The sequence below is a fragment of the Gossypium raimondii genome, chromosome 4, assembly GCF_025698545.1.
Source record: "Gossypium raimondii isolate GPD5lz chromosome 4, ASM2569854v1, whole genome shotgun sequence".
Taxonomy (NCBI): Eukaryota; Viridiplantae; Streptophyta; class Magnoliopsida; order Malvales; family Malvaceae; genus Gossypium; species Gossypium raimondii.
The window spans coordinates 2,232,170-2,253,443 of record NC_068568.1 but is presented as its reverse complement, the minus strand read 5'-3'; the positions used below and the strand labels follow the sequence as shown (position 1 = coordinate 2,253,443).

Below are 21,274 nucleotides of genomic sequence, written 5' to 3'. Positions count from 1 at the left end.
GTAAAAAAATACATAGGCGCGATTTGATTTAAACCCACAACATCATAGTTTTCACCATCTCAAATTTATTATTTCAACTAGACTTGTTCATAGGTCGAGTTACTCATCTTGGTCCAAAAGCCCGCTCAAAATTGGGAAGGTTTAGTAAAAAAAATTAAGCCCGTTTAAAATATAGGCTGGACTCGGGTTTGAACATTCAAAGCTTCAGCCCGACCCGACCCGTTTTAAGTTTATAATACTTTATATTATGTTATTTTTATATATTATGCAATTTATAACACATAATTGTATACTAAATATAATACTACTCTAATGTAAACATTAAAATAATGTTGAGATAATTAAATAAAAAATTTCAATAAGTAAAAAACATGTAAAAGTATTAAAAATTAAAATAATATAATATAAATATTCTTTAAAAAATTTAAAAATAATATGGATGAGCCTAAAATGAGCTTGGGTGTGTCTTTTGCAAATATAGACGGGCTTTAATAAAATTTTAAGCCCACATTTCAAGTGGGACTAGTATTAACAAATAGAAAACAGGGAAAAACAATGTTAAAAGAAATGAAAAAGAGAGGAAAAAGTAGAAGAGAATAGAAAATAAAGACAAAAAAAAAGAGTAAAGTTAAAAGAATATAAAAGAAAAATAAATAAATTGTTCAGAACGAAAAAAGTATAGGGACCGATTGTAGCATTTAATCTAAAATTTTCGTTTGAAACGATGACTTAACGTGCCATGTTAGGTTACCGTTACACCATTAACGAAAATTAACGGCTCAGTGACTAAAATGTTATAACGTGATAACGTAACTGACTAAAACGTAACCTGAAATAAACAAAAGCGATTATTTTAATAGTTTAACTTTTTTTTAACGAAACTTATAAGTTACTTAACTAAATAAACTATAAAAAGTCAAATAATAATCTAATTGAGCTCATAAATATTTTTTTTCTCAATCTTTAATTATATATATTTTATATGTATATAATATTTAAAACTATACCTAACTCCCCAGGTGTGACATGACTAAGGGCGGGTTTGGATGTGCGATTAGGTGCAGTACGGTGCGTTTAACTTACTTTTTGTCTCACGCTACAGTATCGCTACAGTATCTAATCTCACCGGCACCGCTATTTTTACATTAACCGTAGGTAAACGCACCGTCCATCCAAACTCACCCTAAGTCTAATTCATGGTATACACAATTTTTTTTTGAGAATAGAATAAACAGTTGCTTTGACTTGTGGTTTAAATTTATAATGAAATAAATGTACTAGCTGTCAAGGATTTGTAATCATCTAAATAGATTTAATAAATCGTGGTTAATTTTTTATATAAAATACTATAAAATTGATATGAAACATTATTTTAATCTTCAATAATTGTCCATTTTAAAATTTTATAATGAAAAAATATTTCAAAAATAATTTGACTCATGGCTGGCCATAATCAAATGTATTATCTTTTTAATTTTTTTTAAAAAATAAAATCTCCTCGATAATGGGATCTCAATTATCATGCTGTAACCAAGCTGGAACTTCCAGCATTTTCTTCTTCTTCTTCAAACTTTGAATTGCACGATCAAAATGTTTATAGAATAAAATATAAAGGTAATGAGTTATGAAATAAAATATTATCTAGAAATTTATGGTCTGCCATGACATTTTTGCGATTCATGTTTAGGATTCGTGGTTGTCTTTTCTAACGATGTTGTCTTTAAAGTTTTAACCTGCGTCTCTCCTTAAAAATATGGGTTGGGCTCAAGCTTGAATATTCAAGGCCCAAGCCCAGCCCGGCCCGACCTATTTTTAAGTTTATAATACTCTATAAGGTAAACTAAAAAAATAGTTACTTTTATTTTTCTCAGATTACATTTTAATCACTTATGTTTGAAATGTTACGTTTTAGTCACTTACATTATCATTTTGTTACGAAGTGGTCACTTTACCATTAAGCTTCGTTATCTCCCTAACGGTATTCCTACGTAGCAGTTCAAATGGATTTTAAATGTCAACTTGGATGTCTTACGTGGCAGTAATATTAACAAATATATTAAGTTATATAAATTTGAAAATTCAATAAATGAAAATTATATAAAATTAAACACAACTATTAGGAAAAAATAATATAGGGAAGCTTAAGTTAAATATTTACACATATTATCGGATTTAAGTAAAACTTAATATTCATATTTTAAGTCACGTCAAACTAAACTAAATTTGTATGATTTTAATGTCTATATAAATTTAATCCAAACTCAACTCAATCTAACTCATAAACACCTTTTACTGATATAGGATTTGGTGGAGATTACAAATGATTCACACTGTAGTGGTATTGAGAGTGAGATTTTTACGAGTTTGGAGAGCTCTATGAAAGATTGGGTAAAGTTTTAGTATATGTCTTGAAGTCCTTTAGTCCCATAATGGAGATAGAACTTAACATGGATCCCTTATAATGATGCTTATTGCATATGGTGATGATAGGTAAAATATAAAGGAAGTCCTTGTACTAGGAGTTAAATTATATTTTGCCCATTTATTTAAAAATGGACAAATTAGTCACTGTGAGTTAAATTAAAGATCAAATAGGTCTTTTTTGTTAAAAATTTCATTCATTCGTACTATTAAAACTATCGTAATTGACGGAATAACCAAATAATGACGCCATATGTATCTTATGCTAATGTACAAGTACTAATTTCAAATAATAGAAATAGATGAAAATTTTAACGAATGATCAATTTACTCTTTGATCTAACGTACGATGATTAATTTGTCTATTTTCTAAGTAAAGGAGGCAAAATACAACCCGACTCCCATTAAAAGGACTTCAACCTTGGATAAATTAAAATATATATATAAATCCAATTCAACTTAATAATTAAATTTAATTAGAGAATATATATATATTAATATAAAATTATTTTAAATATTGTTTTCTAATCTAATTATGGATTTATAAAATATATGACTAATACCAAGACTTATTTTTATTAAAACATAATAAAGATCATTTTACCAATAAAGGCCCATTTCCAACTTTATTTCCGGAAATGGGCAAAATTTTTCATTATTTACAGGAAAGGGCCAAAAAATGCAAAACGCGTCCACGTAGGAGCTTTTTTGGTGAAATTTCAGCAAAATGCATCCCTAGGGGAGCGATTTTGCCATGTCAGCACAAAACGCGCCATTGTGGATGTGATTTGCTGGAATGGCAAAATCGCTCCCACGAAGAGGCGATTTAGCCCGTGTTTTTTTCTCAACGGCTATTTTTTTTACCATTGGGGGATCCAACTGTCAAAGAAAAAAATATAAAAATCCCTCTTATTTTTTTGACACAATATTTCTTCAAAATTCTCCAAAAAAGCTCTTAAATTTCTCCCTAAATTTCTCAAAGCTCTCTTTAGTTAATTATCTCCTTTAATTTTTTTTCTAAATTAATATTTTTTTATAGTTTTAAAAATATTTGATCGTGTTAGCAATGGCCAGGGAATTAATTCGTTTCAATCATAAACATATCTCCGTCGAAAAATGAAAATGGTAAGGGTGAATTTTAATTTTTGAATATTATTTAATATTTTTTTTCATTTATGTAATTTTAACTAATTTTTGTTTTATAATTTTTTATAGCAGTCTGTAGATCGGGTGTTACAATATTATATTCATAATATGTCTGGTCCTCCATCACCGTTGATAGAAAATTATTTGAGGGAAGCGGGTTTTTGGCATGTGGCCACTATAGGCCGACAGTACAAGTTTGACCCGAAATGTATCAGCGCGTTAATAGAGAGGTGGAGACCCGAGACATATACATTTCATCTTTCATGCGGAGAGTGTATCGTCACTTTGGAGGACGTGCAATTACAATTGGGATTGTCGGTGGATGGGTCTGCACTCACCAAGTCATTCAATTTGTTGATTGGGAAGTCGTATGCTATGATCTTTTGGGTGTGATTCTAGATAATATTTACAGAAGTCGGATCGAGATGGGCTGGTTATGAGACACATTCCCGAAGCCGAGAAATGATTCGACTGAAGTAGAAAGAATACGATATGCTCGCGCATACATCTTTGAAATGATTGGAGGTTATCTGATGCCTGACTTGTCACAAAACCTCGTACATCTGAGGTGACTATTGAAACTGGTTGATTTTAGAGTAGCTGGCGAATTTAGTTGGGGATCTGCCGTGTTGGCAACATTATACCGAGAGATGTGCAGGTGGCGCCACCAAATAAAACCAAAATCAGAAGTTGCCTATCACTACTACAGTCATGGGCTCGGTTTTGCTTTTCATTTTTACGTCCTTGAGTGAACCATCCGTAAACATTCCCACTCATAACGAGGTAAATTTTATATTAGATTTTATAATTATTACATAGATTTAAAATATAATTGTATGCTAAATTTTTTTTTAATTAGGTGGAACCATTCGACGAGTTATGTTGAAATTCCTACCGCTCTTGAAGATATACGACTTCTATTAGACTAACGGTCAGAAACGCAAGTAAGTATTAAATAATATATATATACATAAAATAGTTGTTTCATATTTAGTATTTAGTATTTAGTATTATGTATATAACTAATATTTTTATCACGTTCATATAGTTTCAATGGACACCATACGAGGATCCGAAAATTCGGGCAGTAATTTTGAATGAATTCTTTCAAAATCTGAATATTTAGCATGTTAAGGTTCTATTGGTCAACTATGCTATCATCGAGATCACCAGACGTATAAAGTGTTACGACAATTAGGGTTCCGACAATTAATTTTCGTGGCACTTGAGGTGCTTGATGATGAGCACAAAATTGACTTACGGTAATCGAACGAATTGGCCGGTATTCTAGTTGGAATATATCAAAATTTGGGAAAATAGGTATGATCATATACCTACTCACGAATCGATCATCGTTCCAGAGTTAGCATACGCGCTGGATTACATTTCATGGTTTAGGATCCATGCTAAGCTATATTTGTTGTCGGAAGAGCAGAGACGTCAGTAAATTCATGTCGAAAATAAACAACGGGGCTTTTAAATCTAAGGAGAAGGGATGACAGCACCGGCCCATCGACAGCGCCCACACAATCACCAGCCCCAACACCTTAATCGACGACACCCACACCACAGCCTCTTCAAATTATGCCAGGTGCGTATCCTAGCCCTTATATGTATCCTAGCCCTTATTGTTTCCTTTTCCCAGTCCTATGCCAAGTTTGAATGCATGGCCCGGTGCATCTTCTTTCTTAATGACTCCGACTCAACCGATGCTATATAGGCCGCCTTTGCAGAAGGTATCGCATGAGGCATCGTCGGGGAGCTCATCTCATTACCAATCTCTATCGCCTTATGGGATTCAAACACTTTTGTCCTGGGTGATGCAAACACCTCCGTATTATTTATTTTATCAATGTGGGTCATCCTCCTAACACCCACAACCACAATCCCTGCCGGAGCAACCACAACCATCGCCGGAGCAACCAAAATCCCCACCGAAAACTAAATTAAGGAGGAATCCAGTGCACAATCGTCGACAACCCCCATGTGGCACTGATTTCGACCAGCACATACATTAATTTTTTAATATATTTGTACAAATTATTTTTTTATTGTTTCATTTAATAAAATAAAAATTGTTTTTAATATTTTAATAGTAAATTATTTTTATATTTTTAATAAAATTTAAGTTCTTTTGAATAAGGCAATAGAAATAATGCAACATAGTTTCATTACAGCAGTTATCAATTGTTTCGATTTGAACATGATCGAATTGTATGACTTGGGTTTCTACACCATCCGCACAACTTCTATTGGTTCGTTCTTTCCCGAATATATATATTATTACGTATTCTACTCGAGCAAGGTCGACCTTTTGGTTTGCGACATAATTCTCTATCCGGTAATAACTTAAATAGAGCAAGCGATACAGACAGCCACTTACGTTTATCTGGGACCGATGGGAATACGTGTTTACATACATTGTACATGTATTCTATTTTGTACATTTTGTTGACATATCTCATAGATCAAAATGGATATTCTGACAAGCTGCAATTGCATGAGTGCATGGATAATGAAGTGCGTCAAACGTCCCACAGTCGCAAGTTCTATTTCTCAAGTGTACGCGATATTGTCCACTGATAATACATTGGTTTGGTCTGTCAAACTCAGTCACATAAAACCATAGGTTGTCGCGATTGTGACACACTGTGTGCATGGTGTTGGCCCGCACCTTCGCCTTGTTAATTTCTTTCTATACATTCCGGTACCATACATGGCATCCTCCTTGCATTTGACCTTTATAACTTGCTGCTCGCTTTGGAAATAGTGCCGCTAAATCCGCTATTCGAAAGGTATGTTATAGAGGTAGTTTGCGCCTTATTCGTTAATTGAACACAAAATCGCCAACATCTCATGAAAACGGTCCTTTTTGATCTCGTACCCTGCCAATATAAGTTGATAGCGAAAATTACATACCATTTTTCCATTCAGAATAAATTGAATATTACAAACGAAATTATATTAATAGAGATTAAATACTCATGTTGGTCACTTGCCCGTCGTTCAGTGGTAGATTGATATTACCTGTAGTAGCTGGACGCAACGTGTATTAGACAATACCGATAATGTGTGCGATCCCATAGTATTCTAGTACCTCGATTCGATATAACGCAGATATCAAGTTGGAGGCAGACATGCCTTCTTAACCTAGAAAGAAAGAAATCTCAGTCATCACCTGACTCTCCCGGTGTTATTGCAAACGCAATTGGAAGGATTCTCCCACCTCCATCCTATGCCACAGCTAGCAATAGCCGATGGGTATATCTACCATACATAAAGGTACCGTCAATTTGTACTAATGGCTTGCAGTACACAGATGAGTCCCAACATTGCTTAAAGCTCTAGAACAGATGCTTGAACACTTGGCATCCACAGAACAATCAGTTGTTGTAGTACGCAGGTGCCGTTTCAAGATCTGTTATGCACCCTGGGACGTACCTCTCCAGCACCTGACACCACTGTCACACCTCATTATATGAAGCGTTCCACCCACTATGCATATTTTCCAACGCCTTCTACTTAGTTATCCAAGCCTTACGGTAAGAGGGCGTTTACCTCAATTAGCTACAAATATTGACAATTAAGATCGACACAGAAGTCTTGGAATCTGCCTTTACCGTCAGTAGTATTAAGCTAGCTATCATATCTGAATCTATCTTAGGATGATCTTGTGAAACACCTGTCAACGAAGTACGTTAAATAATACAACATCAAGTAATAATAAAATTATTCAAAAACCCTAAACACCTAATGATACTGTATCGGTAACACATGTATGTGGACCCTTATACTTTTTTATCTCCCAGAAGCTTGTCTTTTTCCTAACCTCCACATCGGACTCATCATCCAACCCCCCATCATCTGCAACGTATGAGGTCCCTTCATAATATCCTCAATCAGATGTGGATTGCCAACTACTAGAAGATGTCATTCCCCAACATGTATTTCCAGCATCGAACATCGACCAACCGATGTGCATGTCCCATCTGCTAATCGAGTGTCGTGCAGGAGTTGTGTATTCCATACTTCCACCAAACACGGATACTTCTGTGTTCTGCATCCCACTAACGGAGTGTTAGGTAGGGGCCATGTATTCCTCTCGAGTAGCAATAGATGTTGAAGTCGCAAATGCTTCATTTGGCGATGAAAATTATACATATAACTCAAGATAGAGTGATCCACTAGCGGATGAGTCTGCACCATCGCCTCCAAGCTACGACCAGCTTTGATATCAAATGAGTCATATGTCACGGGATCAACCGAAGCACAAAATTGATACTTGATAGACGAAACACTCATTGGCGTTGTTCCAAAGATTTTACTCCTAATTCTTTTACGAAGTTCTGTCAAATCTATGTTCTGGTTAAAAACGGTCGCGTTGTATTCTCCGATAAAAAAACAATACCGCTTTCGGTGTCATAGACCTCACCATCATAATAAATAACAGCACTAATACGTTCACTCATCTTCAATTTCTATTATGCTTAGCCTCTTTAATTTTTCTTGCTGTAACTTATGCAACCTGAGAATGAAATTTGGCTCATTTATAGCCTAAAGCCAAACAGGAACTATTGTAGAAAAAGAGCGTCCACGTGGGAGCTTTTTTCATCAATTTTACTGACAGTGCATCCTGCTTGAAGCGTCACCATTTGTTCAGAACCGTCTTCTTAAAATTATTTTTTCAAGAACTACTATAGAAAAAGAGCGTCCATGTAGGGGCTTTTTTCAGTGTTTTTGCTGACAGTGCATCCTGCTTGAAGAGTTTTTGACACTATTTGCTCGGAACCGTCTTTTCAGAATTATTTTTTAGGAACTACTGTAGAAAAAGAGCGTCCACGTGGGAGTTTTTTTTAGTAATTTTGCTGACAGTGCATCTTGCTTGAAGTGGTTTTGGCATTATCTTTTCAGAATCATCTTCTTAAAATTATTTTTTCAAGAACTACTGTAGAAAAAAAAAACAAAATCCTTATTATCAATATAATTTTCCCTAAACCCTAAACCTAAACACAAAATTATTTAAGAAAAAACTAAACCATAATTTAATTAATTTTCTTAAAAACCCTAAACCTTAATTTAATTAATTTAAACCCTAAACCCAAAAACCTAATTTAATTATTTTTTTAAAAAACCTTAAACCTTAATTTATTCCTTAAACCCTAAACCATAAATTATTTTAACAAAACCTTAACCCTAAATCCTAAAAACCCTAAACCAAAAAACTTTAGGGACTAAACATGCAAAAAGCCCTAACCTTTGAAAAACACGGGCTAAATTGCGTTCCTGGGGGAGCGATTTTGCCACATTAGCAAATCGCATCCACGAGGGCGTGTTTTGTGCTGATATGGCAAAATTGCTCCCCCAAGAACGCATTTTGTTGAAATTTCACCCAGAAATGCTTTTACGTGGACACGTTTTACATTTTTCGGTCCTTTCCCGTAAATAATGAAAAAATTGACCCATTTCCGTAAATAAAGCTGGAAATTGGCCTTTATTGGTAAAATGGTCCATAATAAAGTTTTTTATTTATTTTATTCTTCCTAATTTGCTGATAATTAAGCTTGATATAGATAAAAGGCATTGACTAATTTTGTCCATGCTTGCATGCATTTCGTCCTTCAAACAAGGGCCTTAGCTCTTTCCCTCAGAACAGCCTTCTTCAGCTTCCCCGTCGAAGTGAATGGCAGCTCATCAAACACCACAGTTTCCGGCACCATATATCCGGCAGCTTTTCACGGCAATACTCGATAATGTCATTAGAGCGGGTGTCATCGCACCCTTCCTTAAGCCTCACAAAAGCACAAACAGTCTCTCCCACCACCTTATCCGGCTTCCCCACAACTCCGGCCTCGAAAACTGCCGGATGGTTAAACAGCACCGCCTCGACATCCACCGTACTTATCTTCTTCCCCCCAGAAACAATCAAGTCAAGTTTCCGATCCTTAACTTCAATGCTCCCATCGGGATGTCTCACAGCAATATCGCCGGTATGAAACCAACCACCCATGAACGCCACTTCGGTCTTCTCTGGTTCCTTATAATACCCTTTCGTCACGGTGTTGCCTCTAAACATCACTTTACCTAAAGTGAACCCATCAAATGGAACACTTTCCATTGTCACCGGATCTTTAACATCAACAGCTGCCATTAACATATGGTTCAAACCATGAAGAGCTTTGGTTTTGGCTTGTTGTTGAAGGGAAAAAGAGCCGTATTCAGGCCACCAAGGATACACAGTCCCAGGTCCTAACATTTCCGACATCCCATACGAGTGAGTAAGAATAACCCAAGCTCTTCGATCTTTAAAACCACCTGTGGCGGCGGTGGAGCACCGCCGGTCATTATATTAACTTTGAACGGAAGTGGGTTCTGGTTCGCATTAGCGATTAAGCTAAGAACGGGTGTTGCACCACCTAGGTTGGTGACGTTATATTCAACAATGGCGTCGAATATGAACTTGGAGTCATATGTTCTAAGGCAAATGTTAGTGCCACCGAGTGCGGCGGTTGACCAAGTGAAACACCACCCATTACAGTGGTACATCGGGACTGTCCATAAATAAATCGGCATGGCTTTCATTTCATTAATAATGATTTCAGCTAGGGTTGTAAAGTAAGCTCCTCTATGACTATGAACCACCCCTTTTGGTTCCCCCGTCGTGCCTGAAGTAAACACAATGGAAATCGGATCAAATTCACCCTTTGGCCTTAAAATCTCAAACCCAGAATTGTTTTCCACGTTGAGAAGCGAATCATAAGTTTTGTAACCCAAAAACTGATGATCGTCGGCGGCTGTTTTAGCATCGGGATCGGTCTCTAACATTAAAACGACGAGAGGAAACTCGAAATCGGTGCATGTTTTGACAAGGATCTCGAAGGCTTCAATGACGAGATTGAGGAACTGATAATCGATGAATATGACTTTAGCTTCAAGTAGTTTGAATTGTGCAGCTAATGCAGTTGAATCCTGGTGTATGTTCAATGGCGAAAAGACAGCGCCCGCCATTGGAACAGCAAAGTGAAGCTCGTATATCTCTGGGATGTTCGGACCCAATGCTGCAACCTGTTTAAAAAAAGTAAAATTTTGTGATAGATCCTTGTACTATGTATTTTTTTGGATTTAGTCCCTCATGAAAAGACTAATACAAGAATTTTATATATAAATTGACAAAAAAATGTTGGAAAAAGTAAAAGAAAAACTTGAAACTAGAGCTTACAATTTCGCCATTTGAAACTAGACTCTTATCACCATACACCATGGAAGCTCTTTCCAAAAAGCTTATGGGAGTGAGCGGTGTATGGTTGGCTGAGCATTGAACCAAGTGCTCCATATTTCCCAATCTTTCTTCTTAATCTATAACTAATACACTTATCGATGTTAATGAATAATTTGTTCGATATATATATATATGTGTGTGTGTGTGTGTTTTGGGGGATGGATTTCATAGTATTAATTATGGTTGATATCAACTTAGAAAGGTGTGGATTTTATATTCCTAAAATAAACATTTTTGTGTGAGATTTTATGCTTTTTCATTAATTGTTTCTGATGTTAAAGTTACCAAATATGGATTCTAATAGGAGGAACATTGTACTTGTTTTTTTATTTCTTAAATGACAAATGAATGTTAATGGAGTTATTATGTATTAAATTTTGGATTTTTTTTATAGAGTTTTGGCTCGATTGATATTAATATTGTTGTCAATGTAGAAGTACATGAGTTTAAGTGCACTAAGGCGTATTATCCTTCTATTTAAGAGGTGAGGAGGGGTTATTGATCAAGGATGGAGCCAAGGGGGCCGGCAGGGCCCTGGTCCCCCTAAGATGAAAATTTTCACTTTTAGTCATTTTATAATTTTAAAAATTTTAAATTAGTATATAGTAAAATTACACTTTGTCCCCCAAGAATGAGAAAAAATGGATTTATTTGTTTAAAAATTATAAAAATACATGTTATTAAAATGGTGAAATTTCGCTTTTGCTATCATAAAAATATACAACTTTATTCCAGCTCCCTAAAAAAATTTTCTAGCTCTGCCCCTGTTATGAATAGTTCTAGGCATTGTATCAAAAAGAACAGATAATTAGATTAATGTTCAAAATTTTTTATAGAAAATTGTTGTATAGAAATTAATATTTTAGCAACTTAAATTTTTATACACATCGATAACACACAATAAAATGATTAGAAATAAATATTTTCTACAAAAAATATAGAAAATGATAAATAGATAGGAATCTACTTATCACTTAAGAGAGAATAAATTTAATTATTTTTATTTTATTTTATTTTCTGTCATTTAGTATTATATTATATTTTATCAAATAATCTAATTGTATTTCATATTTAATTTTAAATAATTTGCCAAACAAATTTTATAGCTTAAATTCAACCGTTAAGTTTTTGTACTTATTTTTCAACATTTAATTTTATAGTTTCTCAAACATAATTTTACTATGATTTTTCAGTTTTAATATTTAAAAATAAATTTATTACCATCGGTTTTAATTTTTAAGTGCAAATTTTGCGCTATCTTGAAAATCTTGCAGAATGGAATGCAAGTTATTACCTTATTTATCTATTTATTTTTTAACAATTTTATTATATGTTCGATCATATTTGCTCTTTTAATATAAAATCTAGAACTACTTATTATCCTTCTCCAACCCATAAATAACAAGATAATGCATTTTATCACACTCAAATTTACATCATTTTGTATTGACAATAATGTCTATACAAGGTGAGATAAGACTCAATCAAACATTTATCTATTTATTTTTAAATTAATGCATATTAAGTTTAAAACTAATTGTGGGTAAAACTTTTATGTATGTATTTTTTAAATAACATAAATTTTTAAAATTTTGTTTGTTTAATTAGCTATTGAAAGATTCAATTAACCAATAAAATGGTGCTGAAAATAATAAGTAGATAAGAATCATTTATCACTTAGGTAGCGTTTAGTATGATGAAAAGTGGAACGTTTGGTTTGTCGAATTTTATTTACTTTCCTTGGAACCTAACTTTCCCTTAGGAGTTATTTCTCCATAAACATGACAATGTGATTCCCATGATAAAATGTGGAAAAGTTACTTTCCTATATATATTAGAAAGTTAAAAAAAATATTAAGATAAAATTAATCGTATTTTATATTGAGCTCTTCCAAGCTACAAATTTATATGAAATAGCACCTTAGTTAATAAATTATTGATAACATCAATTACAATAATTATCTATAACTAATAATGCATTTATTAAAATATCATATATTTTCCATTAAAATACATGCACTGACACTAATAGCAAGCGGTTGAAAGAAGCGGTCGTGAATTTCTTTGCCGGACACTTAGAATGAATTCAAATCTTGAAGTATTCATTGTTAGGAGGGTTTTACTTAAATATCACTCGGCTCAAACAATGATTTTGAACAAAAAGTTATTATTGTTGGAAGATTTTTACCTAAATGCCACTTAGACATGACTGATGACACATTTAGTTATTTAAGAAAAATATTAATATTTTACTATAAGCTTCTTAAAAATTGAACATGAATGATACCAATTACCAAATTAGAAGTGTTTATAAGTTGAGTTGGATCAAATTGAAGTTCAATTCAAAATAAAATTGCCTCGAGCTCGAGTTAAGCCCACCCAAACTTGTTTTATTGTTCAAAAACAATAAAATATTTTTTATTTAAATTTAATTATAAAAGTTGGATTATGGCATAATCATGATGTATGTGAAAGCGTTTATGTAATAGATTTATTAAAAATTGACATTTAAAATAGTAAAGTTGAGAGAGCGAATATTAAGGTGACTTGGGGTTCAAATATTACCATATCTATACTATTTATCAAGTGTTTTCTTGAGTTGGTGTCACCTACAATCGGATCACCAACTCAGTTAGGAAAATTACGAAAATGTTATTCCGTAATTAAAATGAGTTATATTATTTGAAGGTAATTTAGTCTTTTAATAAAAACTAATCAATAAATGCATATGGTGGGATTTGAACCCAAATGAATTGGATTAGTAAAATTTTAATTACCACTAAATTAAAGCTTTATTTTAATTCTTTTATACATTTCAATTTTTATTACGCATATTGTATTATCTCCATCAATTACATATATTAATATATTTGATTGAGTCGGTGTCACAAGTCAGCTCGACACTGAGTCAAGATTGATGACAAGTGACAACACTATAATAAACAATTTTAATCTAATTTTTCTTTCATTTTAGCATCGCACATATTTCATATATTATTATTATTAATCAGTTCCAAGCCATACGTTTCATTATTTATCACATGATATTTTTAAACATACATTTGTATTTCAAATTTATGGTCTCCACACGCATAAGCGTGTGATAAGATTTTAGTGTTTTTAATTTTCTAAATTTATCAAAACACAAGCATGTTTAAAATAATATTTATTATTTTGTAAAATAAATGGACTTTTGATAAATTCACAACTAAATTGATACCTCAATTAATTAGTGACATTAGCTCAATTAAAAATATTATGTATTGTATAAATATATAAATATTAATATAAAATTATTTCTATATATTTTATTAATTCTAAATAGTAAAATGAATTGAATTAAACTATAACGAGTTGCCTCTCAAACCCGTAAATACTACCCTAAATCTTAAACCCTAAATATTAAAGTAGTGCTAATGTATCATTTCCTACTTTCACGACAATATAATCTCTCTTCCTTAACTCTAAAAAGAAAGTCAATCTCCAGCGTAATGAAAGATTGATGTGTAAATGCAGGCCAAGAGGCCCAAGACAATATTTTATTCCCACCGATCATAGAACTCTTAATGGGTCGGATTATCGTCTAAATGTAAAGGTTAATTCGAATTTTGAGAATAAATATTAGATTTAAAAAATAGATTTGAATAAAATATTAGGTTTATTTAAAATATGGGCTAGACTCGAGGTTATAAATTCAAGGATCCAGCTTAGCTTGGCCCGTTTTCTATTTTTTTAATTTATTGAAAGGGAATTTTTTAATATATTATATGTGTTATTTTTATATATTATGTAATTTATAAGATAAAAATTAAATCTATAGTAATATATAATATTATAAACATTAAAAAATTTTAAGATATCTATATATAAAATGTTAATAAATGAAAATGTATGTAAATATTAAATTAAAAATGATAGAATTATTTTTAAAAAAATTTACATGTGCGGGCTTAATATGGACTCGAGTTAGCCATTTGCAAATATGTGCTGGTTTGGATAAAATTTTAAACCCATATTTCAGGCCTAACCGGGTTAAGACAAGCATAAAATATATTAAGATCATGCTTAAACTCAATCCGACTCGCAAACACCTTTACTATCCTAAACTCTCCCGTATGTAGTGTGAACTTTCGATGTTGAGACAACATAGAATGGATTCTAATAGCTTCAACTCTCAATGCTATGTCTCTGCAACTTGATTCCAATTTGTTTTTCGACTGCATCGAGTATGGTTTTGCAGGATTTGCAGGGGATCACCATGGCTGAAAACCAGGATCAAGCATCTATTTCAGGAGCAAAGCCAGAATTTTTTTTAAAGCGAACGAGATTAAATTATATATTTTTATGGGAGTTAAAATGTAATTTCACCATTACATTGGCTTATATCTTTATGATTTTAAAAAAAGGACTATAAACTATAATTTTACCATATATCAACTCATAACTTCATAGATTCTGAGAGATCCAAAGCAAAAAATTTTCATTTTAGGAGGGTCAGCCCCCTCTCCCTTGGCTCTTGATTTGCTTCGAGAACAAACGATATTAACCTCAAATTAGGCTCAACATCAACATGATATCTATGGTTATGTGAATATTGTTTACCTTTTTCATTTACCCAACACAAAAACTCATATGTGACAATTCCACCCTAGTTTGAGTAACATATCATTAGAATAACACTTTCACCACCTTGTGGCCTTTTGAATGGATCTTTTTTTCATACACCGCCCACATTTCTTGATTCCGTCTATAAATTTGCTTCCTTTTTGGACCCTTTCCAGTTGCAACTGTAGGCATCCTATTCCTCTCCTTTTGCACTTTGCCTTTGATGGTAGATCCTATTATTTTGTAATATTTGGATAGGTACCTATTTATTACTATGTCGAGTCGAGTGGTAATAAATTTGATGTCTTTTGAATAAAATTTTGAGCTCAAGTATTATATATGAAAAGACAATATTAAAAAGGTTTTGCCTTTCGTTTAGATGTTTAATCCAACTTGATTAAATTAAAATTAGTGAAATTTATGTTTATCCGGATCTAATTTACACTCATTTATATTGTTTTTAAAATATATAAATTTTAATTTAATATTTTTAAATGATTTTTAAAAATTTTAAATTTAGTCAACTTAATATATTCTTTAATATTTACGTAGTATTGTATTACTATATATTTAATTTAATTATAGAATATATAAAAAATAAAATAAAAATATATTACAAGAGTATAAAATGAGCTAGGTCTAATTTGGGCCAGGTTAGGCTCAGGTTTAAATATTAAACTCTAAGCTTAATTCATATTTTAAATGAGTCATATTTTTTACACAAACTTATTTTTCAAGCATCATATTTTGGGCTGGCCTTCAGGTAAATAATCATCTGATAAATAGGTCTAGCAAGTTCTTGTTAATGATGTGTGTGGTGGCGATTTGCTCTTGCTAGTGATGATGTGTAATGATTTTTAAACCAGATCGATGGCAGAACCAGTTAAGTCATCGACTTGTCGATCCGATCCGTTCAATTAAAAAATTATTAAAAATCTCAATAAAATGAACCAATTTAGCCATTAATTTAATTGATTTATAGAGATTCTCAATCTAACTAAATCAAAATCATTCTCTAAATCTGGTTAAAATATTATGAATTATAAAAAAAACACACACATTTCATAAAAAAAAAATGATAGGTGATCAAATCAGTAGTATACTTTATTGGGAAAAAGAACACTTGCACATTATATGCACAATGTATGTCTGGGCAGTGGCGTAGTTAGTAGCTGGCAGGGCGGAACCTAAAATGATTTTTTTTTAAATTTAATCCTTTAAAATTTTAAATCAATAAAGATAAAATTATAATTTACTCTTTTAAAATGACAACAATTTAATGTATTCTTTTAAAAATTATAAAAATATATATTATTTAAATGATAAAATTATATTTTTATTATTATAAAAATTAAAATTTATTTTCGACCCCTAAAATAATTTTTTGACTTCACCCCTATATTTAAGTTTAGTTGCATAATATACATAAACGAGTTATTAAATTAATTAAAAAAATTGTAGAATATAAAGGCAACGATGAACCCTTATATTTCCGTGTTCTTAGCATAAAAGAAAAACAAATGAAGCGCCGACATTTTTTGTAGTAGATTTTGTTAGTATGAAGCAGTCCATTAAATTAGGGGTTTGTAAAAACTTGGTGTAAAAAACATAGAATCTTTAAAATAGAAGGGGTAGTTTTGCAAAATTACCATTTTCTCTACCGTTACTTTCTCATTTTCTGGCTGCGACCCTTTTTTTTCTTTCTCTTCTCTAACATTAAAATCCTATTTGACTATCAATAACTAAATATTTAAATATAAATCTATATTAGGTTGGGTCGGGTCGGATTGAAATTTATGGTTGATGTGAGGACATTTTATATTTGTTCATATATGATTTAATCCGAAATATAAATTTAAAATTTTGTTCAAGTCCGTACATATTTATAATAATTAACTTAAATTCATTTTATGTTCGTCCATATAAATATACATATTATTCTTAAAGGAGAGATCTATTTACTTACACTGGTGTAAAACTTAAGTGATTTTACACTATTTTGTAATTTTTATATTATTAATATTTTAACAATCCAACTGTCATATTTTATGTTCCATTATGCATATTATGCACGTCAAGTTGGCATAAATTAAAATTTTCTAACTATTTATTTTATGTAAAAAATCAGTCGTTAAATATATATTAATATAGATAATATTTTAGATCGATATGATTAAAATAATAGATCGATTATAAAATTTACATAACATCTTATTAAATACAACGATTGAATTGTTAAAATATTAATTGTATAAAAAATATAAAACAAAGTATATAACTACTTAAATTTTACACTGGTATACTGAATCCTTCCCTATTTTTAATTTAATATTTTAGTTGATTTTTCTTTTATTAAAACTTTAACCATGGACAAATTGTCATATTTTTATAATATTTTATATAGTATTGTATTATTATATATTTAATTCAATTTGATAATAAAAGTCAACAAATCAAACCAGTTCAACTTGAACTACAAACCGAACTCAAAATAAATTGAACCTTAAATGACCCAGATTCGAAATAATCAAAATAGATATATCGAAGTAACTTGAAACCAAAATTGCTTAATCTAAAAACTTAAAAAAAAAAAACTGAATGAGTTGACCCTAAAATGGCTCGAACTCGGAATAATTTTAAAAAAATTTAATACATAATTAATTATATCTAAATTAATCTAGTCCAAAACCAACCCCAGCCATTCGAGAAGCAATTGTATGTTAGGATTTTGATTTGGTCATAATTAGACAGCCCACTAAATAAGGGTATTAAAAAAGCTAAAATCTTTAAAATAGAAGGGCTGCTTTGCAAAATTATAACTTTTGCTCCCTTTACCTTTTCCCCTGCTTGTCCGTCAATGGCATTCTCTGCAACTTCTTTTTCTTTCCTTTTTCCTCTCTAAAACCCTAATTTGAACTTCAAATACCTTCGAGATCTCCAAGCTCCGTCACCCCAAAATGGCCACGACACGCAGATCTCTTCCTCTTCTGAGAACCCTCGTAGCCGGAAAAACCCAAACCCGACCCGTGACGTACATGCCCCGACCAGGAGATGGAGCCCCAAGACCCGTAACGTTAATCCCCGGAGATGGGATCGGACCTTTGGTGACGAACGCGGTGGAACAAGTGATGGAAGCGATGCACGCGCCGGTTTACTTCGAGAAGTACGACGTTCACGGCGACATGAAACGGGTACCACAAGAAGTGTTGGATTCGATAAAGAAGAACAAGGTTTGTTTGAAAGGAGGGTTAAGAACACCCATGGGAGGTGGAGTCAGTTCATTGAATATGCAATTGAGGAAAGAACTGGATCTATACGCTTCATTGGTCAACTGTTGTAACTTACCCGGATTGCCGACCCGCCATGAAGACGTGGATATCGTCGTAATTAGAGAGAACACTGAAGGGGAATACTCGGGTCTTGAACATGAGGTGGTGCCTGGTGTTGTTGAAAGCCTTAAGGTAAGTAAAAACCCTCTGTAATTCAATTGTTTTTGTTATGAAAAAGTTTATGATTTTGGTATTGGGTAATTTAGATTCTTTTTGGGTTGATTTTTGTTAGGTTATAACGAAGTTTTGTTCCGAGCGGATTGCGAAATATGCTTTCGAGTATGCTTATTTGAACAATCGAAAGAAGGTTACTGCTGTTCATAAGGCCAATATTATGAAACTTGCTGATGGATTGTTCTTAGAGTCTTGCCGTGAAGTTGCAACTAAGTATCCAAGTATCAAGTACAATGAAATCATTGTGGACAATTGTTGTATGCAACTCGTTTCGAAGCCCGAACAATTCGATGTCATGGTATTGAAATTTTATATCCGAACTGGACTAGCTAGCTTTGTATATTAAGGGTGTTGCTTTGCTTGACTGATCTTTCTAGACTAGCTAGCTTACTCTCCTGCCTACTAAACTTGCTTTATAATTGAACTTGCAGCAGAGTTAGGACATCAGGGTGGGATATAATTAGATTGATTGTTGAAGCTCTCAATAACTTTTAGCAGTTGATCAACTTTGGGTTTATCATGCTATTAACTTTAAAGATGGGTAATCTTCGAGTTAGCAGTTGACCAACTTAGGTTTTATAATGCTACTAACTTCTAAAAATGGGTTGGCTATGTATTCTTGTTGTGGTGATATATATATAATATCTTGAACTAATTCAATATGAAGATATAAATAGTCATATATTTCGAATTGTTATCAATGTCAACCATAGTTTATATGTTTCAGAAAATGAGATAATATGGTTAGTTATCAATGTCAACCATAGTTTGTATGATTCAGAAAATGAAATAATATGGTTAACCATATGCTAGGAGAGAGTGTTATTTCAGAAATTTCTTTTAATTTTTTTATGTTGCATTTTGATCTATGTTTTTTACCACTGGAGTCTGGTGTGTCTTTAGGTTACCCCTAATCTTTACGGAAATCTGGTTGCAAATACAGCGGCCGGTATTGCTGGAGGCACTGGTGTCATGCCTGGAGGTACCAATCAGTAATCTATGCATTTTTATTAATATTCAGTTCTTAATTACTTTTTTGCAGAATGAATAAAATCCGGAAACTGTTGCGATTATGCTAGCTTTAATTAGACAATTTTCTTTCTCTTTCTCGTAGGCAATGTGGGAGCTGAATATGCTGTGTTTGAGCAAGGTGCTTCAGCCGGAAATGTTGGAAAAGAAAAGATAGTAGAGCAAAAGACGGCAAATCCCGTGGCATTGCTTCTCTCCTCTGCCATGATGTTGAGACATCTCCAGTTTCCTTCATTTGCCGATCGACTCGAAAGTGCAGTGAAACGTGTTATCTCAGAGGGCCAGTATCGAACTAAAGATCTCGGTGGGCAAAGCAGTACACAGGAAGTTGTTGATGCTGTTATTGCTAAACTAGATTGATTACTCGTCTTCTACTTCACTATGGGTTTTCCACAGTAAGATTTTCTTAAGTTGGTATATCTCATTCTTACATTTTCAGAATAATATTTTTTTTTCGAAATACTCGAAAATCAAACTTATAACAAACAACAAACAACTGTTGAGTTGTGAACCATTTTACATTTTTTGTTTTTGTTATGATTTTGAGAGGAATATAATATTGTTACCTGCCTCTGATATTTCTACAATTTAGTTTCTTATTTTAATTTGTTCATTTATTTTCGATTACATGTGTCCCTAAATGTATATTTAAGATTTTTTTTTTATATTTTTTCATGTCCGTTTTACGGTTCATGTTCGGGGTTCGTAGTTGTCCTTCTCAATAATATCGTCTTTAAGATCCGATCATGTCCTTCCTTTGAGAGTGTAATGGACCTTACCATTAAAAACACTTGAGGTATCACTTGATCTCAATTTAGTATACTCGATTTTGAAAGAAAAGACTATAATCAAAGATGGTAACGAGGTAGGATGTTTGCTTGTATAAATAGCCTCATAAGAAAAACACTTAGATAATCTGTTTAAATGACAACACATATTTATTCACAAAATCAATTAATTTAAAATAAAATCAATATTTTTTGTTAGATTCACTTTAGGATTGATATTTTTAAAAAAAATAAAAATCAAATCTGTAGAAGTTAACTGGGCAAAATTTTTTGTCCTATTGTGTGAATCATTTGGAAGAATGGTAATTTATTTGTTTTCCAAAGGTTTATCATGGAAATCTGATGAGATTATTAAAGTTTCGACAATTTTGATCACACATAGAGAAGGCTTGAATTGAAGATGTACTTCCATTCTGGGGGATCTTTTATTCGATAAATGGGTTCATTTACATACTGATCGAGTAATTGATTTGAATTTGCAGGGGGAGTGATGCGAAATCATTTAG

The 21,274-nt window shown here is 32.3% G+C and overlaps 2 protein-coding genes across 2 annotated transcripts; one reads left to right on the top strand and one right to left on the bottom strand.

The window, feature by feature from the left end:
- Positions 1–9,813: 9,813 nt before the first annotated feature.
- On the bottom strand, positions 9,814–10,897 carry LOC105779144 (isovalerate--CoA ligase AAE2). The gene is made up of 2 exons (XM_052629877.1): positions 10,784–10,897; positions 9,814–10,629 (listed from the first exon to the last, which is right to left on the bottom strand). The coding sequence occupies exons 1-2, from the start codon at positions 10,895–10,897 to the stop codon at positions 9,814–9,816; spliced, it is 930 nt and encodes a 309-aa protein (XP_052485837.1).
- A 7,392-nt stretch (positions 10,898–18,289) lies between these two features.
- LOC105780254 (isocitrate dehydrogenase [NAD] regulatory subunit 1, mitochondrial) lies at positions 18,290–20,567 on the top strand. The gene is made up of 4 exons (XM_012604472.2): positions 18,290–18,909; positions 19,010–19,249; positions 19,855–19,933; positions 20,066–20,567. The coding sequence occupies exons 1-4, from the start codon at positions 18,406–18,408 to the stop codon at positions 20,338–20,340; spliced, it is 1,098 nt and encodes a 365-aa protein (XP_012459926.1). The 5' UTR covers positions 18,290–18,405; the 3' UTR covers positions 20,341–20,567.
- Positions 20,568–21,274: the final 707 nt, after the last annotated feature.